The following is an 8,656-nucleotide window of genomic DNA, read 5'->3' as shown; positions in this document are numbered from 1 at the left end:
AGATGAGGAACCTAAGGCTCAGTTGTGCAAGTTTATGGAGTTGGTAAACTGACAGAGGCAGAATGTAAGTACAGCCATTCCAACAATTCTCTGGGTCCTGTAACGCCCTCCTCTGCACAGAAAGGTGGGCTATTCACCGTTCCCGTGTCCCTACTCCCTGCCCCAATGCACAGACACACACCCATACAAAATGGGATGAGAAACAAGGGTAGGACCTCCTCTAAGAGAAGGAGCGGTAAGCAAGCTTTGATTCCAAAGGCCCAGGGTTGAGTCCTTCCTTCGCTTTTTCACAGTTCTATAAACGTGGACTAATCACTTTTCTCCTCAGGCCTCCCAGCGGGGCCAACAGGCCCTCTAGGGCTTTCCTCACAGCCAGAGAGGGAGCTTGCATGTGAAGGTGAAGGACGCTGCAAACTGCGAGGTCACGGACAAATTTCAGAAAATGATGAAAGCCCTATCCTCGCTAAGCCGGCTTTTCGTCCTCTCTAAAAAGGGAGTAATCCTGTCCATTCTGAAACCTCGAATGGATCCCACGCGTCAGGCTCTGCCCCGCCCCCACCCCCTGGGCTGGCCCCCAGTGGCGCTGGCTCTCTGGCTGGCACTGGGGTATGAGGGCCCTGGCCTCCCGGCGGCTGCAGCCGGGAGCCTGCAGGGCGCGCGCTGAGCGCCGGCGAGCGGCTCGCGGAGGCTCGGGCAGCAGGAGGAGCGTGTGAGCTGTGGGCGTCCCTTTAAGAGCGGCCGTCCGAGCCGGCCTCCGCCTTTCAGTCCGCCGAGCTCCGCCGGTCACCTGAGACTCCCGGGGCAACCGGCTGGCGGCGGGGCCGGCGATCTCGCCCGCGGAGCCGGGAGACGGGGCCTGGACGCCAAGTGCCCGGAGCCGACTGCGAGCGTGGCCAGCCGGCGCCCGTCCACGGCGGAGGATGCGGGAGCGCATCTGGGCGCAGCTGCCGCTGCTGCTGCCCTGGCTACTGCTGCCGCCGCCGCTGTGGGGCGGCCCCCCGGACGGCCGGTTCCCGGAGAGCGAGCCCGAGCCCGGGCCTCTGCAGCCCTTCGACCTGCTCTACGCCAGCGGCGTGGCCGCCTACTACAGCGGAGACTACGAGGTGGCCGTGCGCGACCTAGAAGCGGCGCTGCGCAGCCACCGGCGCCTGCGGGAGATCCGCGCACGCTGCGCCCGCCACTGCGCAGCGCGCCGCCCGCTCGTGACCCCTGGCGCTGGCCCGGGGGCCGAGCTGCCCTTCTTCCGCGCCCTGCTTGAGCGGGCGCGCTGCTACCGCAGTTGCCAGAGCCAGCGCCTCGGGGGCCCCGCGTCCCGCCACCGCGCCAGCGAGGATGTGCGCAGCGACTTCCAGCGCCGAGTGCCCTACAACTACCTGCAGCGGGCCTATATCAAGGTACCCAGAGTGCACACCTCACGCCCCCCGCTGCCCTGGGATGCGCTCCAGCCCTCCCCGCGGCTCCCGTCTCTTGGCCGGCGCTCTGCTCCTTAGCGAGTCAGACTGGGTCTCCTTTAACGGTTCTGTCTCCTGTGTGGATCTACATAGCTGGTGGCCCGAGCTCTGTAACCAACACTCGATGAACTTGGGCAAACCATTAGCTTTTTCGGCCTCCACTTCTCTCTCAAAAAGAGGACTGTACTGATAAGACGTTTAAAGTACCCATTCAGCATTAATGTCTGAACCTTGGTAGAGCCGGGTCTAGCATAAGGTCTCCTCTGGCTTCATTCCCTGGTCTAGCTTCACCCAGTTTCTCTTCCATCTCCGCTCCCTCATCCCTCCTACAAGCTAGTCTGCACCTTTTCGTTGAAGTTTAAAAGAGAGCGGTCTCAAAACAGCAGAGTGAAAAGTAGACTTGCTCCGAAACCCATCCCTCTGTCTTTTCCCCTGCACTTAGCACAAAAAGGGAAGATCAAAGGTTAAAGAGGAGGTATGGGGCTTCCCTGGTGGCGCAGTGGTTGAGAATCCGCCTGCAGATGCAGGGGACACGGGTTCGTGCCCTGGTCCGGGAAGATCCCACGTGCCGCGGAACGGCTGGGCCCGTGAGCCATGGCCGCTGGGCCTGCGCGTCCGCTCCGCAACAGGAGAGGCCACAACAGTGAGAGGCCCGTGTACCACCAAAAAAAAAAAAAAAAAAAAGAGGAGGTATGCATGGAAAAGGTGAATCTGTGTAAGGCAGTCTCACTAAAAGTACCCAAAGTGCTGACTCCTTCTCCTTTGATAGAGGGCTTCCAGTTTCTGGAGGGAAGCATCAGACTGAGTTATACACCACCAGATGCTCCCTCTTTCTGGTTTATTTTTGTGTATTCAACTTGCCTGAAGTTAGTGCCAGGAGGCAGACAGTGTATATTGACATCTTCCCCACATTCACAGTTTTAAAAGATCTATGTGAATGCTTCGGCAGAGAGAATTTAGCCTGTGTTCCTCAATCTCCCACCCTCACTCCTCCATGTTGCTCTGAACTTACACTTTCTCCCCCTTCTGCCTTTCTATGTCAGTATATCAATGTCTGTTCTCCAGCTGTTGGAGAAGTGGCAGCTTTGGGGGTTGGTTGGTCATGCCAGCCAATGGACCAGGCTGCATTTCTGGAGTGGTGAAAATACACACCAGGTGCTGATATTCTAATGGCTTTTGCAGCTCATCCCACAAGGTCTCTGAGCTCACAGTTGGTAGGGCTCTCTGCAGATTTGCAGTCTTTGGTAGAGTTCAGGAAATCACAACTGTAACTAACTCTTAACTCCCGGTGCTCTGGCTAAGTTGCTAGATTTAGTATCTTGGGCAAGAAATAAGGAGAAAACCTGAATCCTTTCCAGGATTTGTCTTCTATTTGCTTGTGACTCCTGAAGCATTTGCTGAGGCATGTATTAAGTACAAATCTGATTTCTTTTAAATGAGTGGCACAGTTTTTGGTAGTCTTAGAGAAATCAGTCAATAGCAGGCAGAGAGGGGCCTGTGAGTACCCGACAGCTGAAGATATACTAAGCTAGTTCCCAGAGCAGAATGTGGGTGGTCGAGTTTGGTCCACCTGTAATACTGTCTTCCCAGGAGTCTCAGATGTGAGGTTGATAGCCCTGCTGATTGTTCTGTCACACATCTTGGGCACATTTTCCTTTCTCAGATCTGGAAAAGGAATGCATATTTATTTTCACACATATTTTATTTTTATTTTTTATTTTATTTTTATTTTCACACATATTTATTTTCACATATTATTTTCACATTTCATATTTATTTCACATTTATAAAAATAAATAACCACGAAGTAACTCTCAAAATGTGAGTGTCTTTGGTTCTGTAATTACACTTGCTTCACTGCTAATGCTAACATTTATCATTCTCCGGCTCCCATCTCCTGGTTGGAGGTCAAAGAAGATGAAGCCATAGGTTTAACATGCCTCAGTTTTTTTCAGTGAATTGATTACAGGAGATAATCACTCACAGGTAGCTCTGGGGGTGAACTACTGGCTGTGGTCTGCTGAACCAGTGAAGTTTAAGAAGTCCTTTCAAAAATATGTGAGTTCATGTGCTAATTTCTGTTTTACTGGCAATGTTTCTGAGAGCAGAAGAAATCTTGCATCTGCTTCCTGTTCACCTCCACTCCAATAGGTACAACTTCTACATAATTGATCATCTCTTAAGGAGGAAATCTTCTTACCCCTTTGGAAATTCATTTTTGATGGGTTGGAGTTTACAGGAGCATCTTTACGAACATCGAATAAAGTGTTCCCTCCCCACAGGAATTCCACAATTTTAGCCTTTGCTTGGCTTCTTGGCAATTTCACACACACACACACACACACACACACACACACACACACACGCACACAGAGTCTTCTGAGAGCAAAACAAAACTCTCAAAATAACAGTATCTTTGGGCTCTGACAGGTTTGAATTCTAAAGTGTTCATTTCCTGATGATAGAGGGGTTTCCTGCATATACCTGCATATGTTCATGGTACAGTGTGTTGCTTACTTACTTTGGACATCAGTGATCCAGTCTGCATTTGAAAGGAATAATCCTGGGCCAGATTGAGTTCAGTGAGGACTTTGTAGCCAAGATTTGAGAATTGTGAATCCTGTAATATGGTCAGAACTAGCAGATTTCCTAGAGATAAGGAAACACATTTATTCTCAGCTAAGGGTTTGCAAACTGTAGGAGCTCTTGGGAGATGCTGTTCCTCCCCCCAAATCCCAGTTAGTGAGCCACTGATGGAAGCGGATTCTTTATGCTAGAGTGTTGGAAGGGAAAGTCTGAGAATTGTGAAATCTAAGGCTTGTTGAGATCAATTTGTCATTTCACAGATGAGGAAAGGGAAATCCAGACAGGAGAAGTGGCTCACCCAGTGTCACATATGATTTGATTTGATGAATTGAGCACAGGACTGGGAGTCAGGGGTCTGGGCTCTGCCAATAATTGGTCATGCCTGTGCATATCCACTATCCCGTGGAGTCACCTCATGTCCCAGGGAATGCTGAGTCCCCAGGGCTATCCTTTTGCCAGATTTGGACAGCTCCAGGAATGCGTCAGTCCTTGTCCTGTGGGGTAACAGACACTCACTGCATTTATCTTAAGGGCTATTCTGTAGAATCTTCCTTAAGCCCTGGCATGCTGGGACAGCTACGAGGTGGTAGTTCCACTTAGATCCTATCCACACTTTTTTGTTTAAAGGCAGGGTGAGACTCTTCAAACTTTCAAATTTTATTATTTCAGATTGTAAGATATAACTCATGATTCACAGCCTAAAACCTAAACTAAAGCTTTTATCAGAGCAGTCTCTGCTCGGAAACCTTCACTGGTTTCCCCTTGCTTCTGTATAGAGCCCACAGTGTCGAATACAGCACCCCTCAGCCTGGCTGCCCCTTAACTTTACAGGCCCAATCTCCTCCTACTCTGCCATCCTTCAGATAGAGGGAACAATGGATGCTTAATCTTATGTGTCTGACACTTCTGCACATCTGGGTTTATTTATTCTTCTTTGGGAGGCATGTAGGCTCTGGCATGGGATTGATCTGGTGTTGAAGTTTAGCTCTTCGATCTCTAGCTCTGTGACTGTGAGCAAATCACATAAACTTTCTAAGCTTTAGTTTCCCCATCTGCAAAATGGGGAAATAATGGGACCTACCTGATTGGTTTAGGTTTAAGAGAGGATTTATATAAAGCACCGGGGAGAGGGCCCATTTCTGTTTCCAGAAACACTGGAGATGTAGCTCTTATTATTATTAGTTATAACAGTAAATTTTCCCACCTTCTTCTCTATGTGTTCAAATGGTAACTGTGCTAGCACAAGTATACCTATTTCTGTGAGATCCTCTTTCACTCCCTCTGCAACCCCCAACAATCCATCATTTCTCGCTCCTCTGAATGTCCACAGTAAAGAATATGTTCCTCTCATATCATGTTTCACTTTTAACCTTGTTTTGGAGAAATTCATATATTTGTTCATCACTTATGTGAGCTCCTTGAGATCAAGAATGGTCACAGTCATTTTGGTACCTCCTAAAGTAGGAGTTTCCAGATCTGGAAGATCAGCGGCTGGATGATTATTTTGAATCCCCTGGGCATTAAAAATGTGATTTAAAATTGGAGATTTAGGTTCAGTAGGTCTGAGTTGGGTCTCAGCATTTATATTCTCACCGAATACCTAAAACAGGGGGCAGTAGCAGTAAATGCTCAGTATATGTTTGTTGAATGAATGATAGTTTGGTTGCTCGTGTATTAAATATTGTTGAAAAAGATTTCTGTGTGGCGGCAGGAGGTTTTCTCAAATTAGTTATTTGGTTTCCTGGATGGTCAGTTGGGGGAGAAAGTTATAGAAGGACTGTAGATTGCTTGACTTTTCACTCTCTTCTACTTGCAAGTTCCGCCTAATGTTGCAAACCTCCTTTCCCTTCCCTTCCATTTTTTTTTCTAATGTAATCCTTATTTCCTAAAACTATGCTTCGGAAAATTCTTGACACGGCTGTGCCTGTTTTATGTACATTTGTGGAATTTAAACAAATGTAAGTGAGATCCTTTTCTTTTTTTTTTTTTTTTAATCTGTGTACTTTATAATCAGGAATACTCTGACAGTATCTGTTTTTCTTTCAGCGTTCCCAGCCATTTAGTAAAAGAAAAAAAAATTTTTTTAAAAGACAACCAGTGCTGCTTATTTATGTTTTTTACTTAAAACAAGCTTGCCCCTCCATGTTTTGTTTCTAAGTTGGTGCTTTGTGCTCTTTGACCTTTGTTTTTCTTAAGATTAGAGGTGGGGGGGGGGAGGAAATGCAATTAAGTTAGGCAATTCTATCTCCCTCTTAGTCAGCTCCCTAAACTTCCTCTTTCTTGACCATAATTTATTTTATTAGTGGTTTCTAGAAAAAAAAAAAGTAAGTTCAAGGATTTTCCTCACTCTTATTCTGCTTTATCAACTTCTTTCTCTTTCTAGATGAAAGCCTTAAAAAAGTTTGAAACGTAGACCACATGACATGTGCATTATATATATTCTATTAGTTCAGAATAAAAACTTTTCCCAAATCCCATATTTAAATCTCTTTTTACCTATATGTAGACTATGTACATTTTGTCCCCAAATTATTTCAAATAGGAGGTTGATTTTATGTCTTCTTGAAATAGTTGTTTTGAAGTTTCTTAGTGGTTATTTCCTCAAGGGATGAGACTAGACTTTAGACTTTTTTTTTTTTTTTTGAGCTTGAATCATCAAAATCCACTAGTCATCATCTTTCTGTCCCACGCCTTAGGAAGGAAACCTGGGAGCTTCTTTGTGTAGCCAGCTTTTAGTTCCTGTGTGCTAAGGAGATAGAATTTCTATTGTTTCCTTCCAGGAGGCTGACCATTTGAAGGCTCAGTCAGCTCTTTATCAGTCATCCATTGTGATTGCAAATAGTCAGTGCCACAGCAGCTTAAAATTCAATTAGATGAGGGGAGCAGTTGCTTACAGGTTTTCTCCTATCTCAGTCTGGCAAATCAGGTATTCCTTTACAAGTTTTAATAAAAGAAAGTAATAAACTGCTTGTCTCCACAGATCCCATATCTGAGAACCAAATGTATTCTGTCACGAATATCATTTGCCCAGTGATAAACTCCAAAGGGATAGGTGTGTGGTATTCTTTTGGGAATGTTTGATAAAATGTCAGTTTGCTTCGTGGATGGAGTCTGAAAATTCTGAAAAGTGCATGGGTTCACCTAAAATGAAAACTGATTGGATTTGGTGTAATAATGGTTCTGTTGTATTACTAAGGAATTGAGTAAACTTGGATGTCTTAGAATACCAGATCTTAGAGAGCTGGAAGGAACTCCAAGAGAGCATCTTGTTCAACCCTCTCTTTCCAAGTTAAATAATTGGTTTTGGGCAGTGAAGCAGCGGTGAGAGACGGAGGGATAAGTATTTTCCTTAAGAAATGCGGTCTTACAAGGGTGAGGAGTGATAATTATTAAAATGGTAAAAATACTACAGCTTGAAGGAACCTCACAAATCATGAAGAAGTCTATCCCTGTCACTTAATAGCTGATGACACTGGCCTCAGAGGTTCCATGACAAATCAAAGAGGGTCAGCAAGCGGAACAGGGTTGGAATGTAGGTTTTAAAATTTATAGTCCAGTAATTTTTCCAGACTCTGTGCAATGGGTATTGCTACCTCCTGAAGGGCAGTCTGGTGAATCAGTGGTGCCACTGAGACCTGCGGTGGGCCTGGTGCCTCCAGAGACAGTGCAGATACAAGGCCCTGCTTCCTGGACTACCCCACCCCCCCTGCATTTTCATTCACGTGATATGTTGGCCACTTAGCCAAGAGTCACTGTTGTCTGGTGGAAAATTTTGCATTTCTCATTAGGAAAAATAATTTCTCCTATCTTTTTTTCCATTCAGCTTTTCTCCTATAATTCTTTTTCTGTCCTTTCATTCATCCCTCCTTTCCTGCTGTCTGACTTCCTAGCTATGTAATTTCCATGAGAGCTGGCCCTCATTTGCCAAATGGCCCAAACACATCTTTAAAAAAAAAATGATTTGTAGTCAGCCTTCTGCATGGTACGTTTCAGTGCCGTGTGTATGACTTTTGGGGTTTAGTACTGAGGAGAGCTGCAGGCTATAGTCAGAAGAAGCTGATTTCACTTGACCACACCCCTCTCTGCTTTACTTTGTTTTCTATACTTATTTCTCTCTTTCTCTCTCTCCTTTCACATTCCGTGTCCTACTGGTGATCCACACAGTGAAGTTACATCTGCAAAGGAGAGGGTTGTTGGGATCAATCAAGGGAGGAGAGAAGTAGGTAGTGGTAGAGGTAATGTTAGGGCTTTGGTTCTAATAAAATGAAGGCCATACAGCCTCTTATTTAATTTGCTCCACAGACATAGGCGTCTACTTCTATGAAATTCTTTTTATGTCCCTTTTCCCCATATGATTTGTGCATGAGTTGAGCGTATGTTGGGAAAGATACTCATTTCCCTCTCCTCTTGGCTCCCCATCTTAATGCAACTGCTCCCTGCCACATTCATAGAACATTTGTGTTCCCATCCGCCCATTTTAAAGATGGGAAAATAAAATCTGAAAAAGAATCAAGTTGTCCAAATTTATCCAGCAATTTAATGGAAGAGCCAGGATTAAAATCTAAGAACCCCAATTCTCACCTCTGTGACATTGCTGATGACCACTATTTGTAAGAGAC

General features: G+C 45.8%; 1 protein-coding gene across 1 annotated transcript in view; it reads left to right on the top strand.

Annotated features, from left to right (window-relative positions):
• Positions 1–582: 582 nt before the first annotated feature.
• Positions 583–8,656, top strand: part of P3H2 (prolyl 3-hydroxylase 2) — a 158,145-nt gene continuing 150,071 nt past the window's right edge. Inside the window, exon 1 of the mRNA XM_059065696.2 lies at positions 583–1,394. Coding sequence (XP_058921679.1) covers positions 921–1,394 — 474 coding nt within the window. The 5' untranslated portion in view covers positions 583–920. The remainder of the gene's footprint in view (positions 1,395–8,656) is intronic.

Source organism: Kogia breviceps, chromosome 5 (genome assembly GCF_026419965.1).
Source record: "Kogia breviceps isolate mKogBre1 chromosome 5, mKogBre1 haplotype 1, whole genome shotgun sequence".
Taxonomy (NCBI): domain Eukaryota; kingdom Metazoa; phylum Chordata; class Mammalia; order Artiodactyla; family Physeteridae; genus Kogia; species Kogia breviceps.
This window is presented reverse-complemented; position numbering and strand designations above follow the sequence as displayed.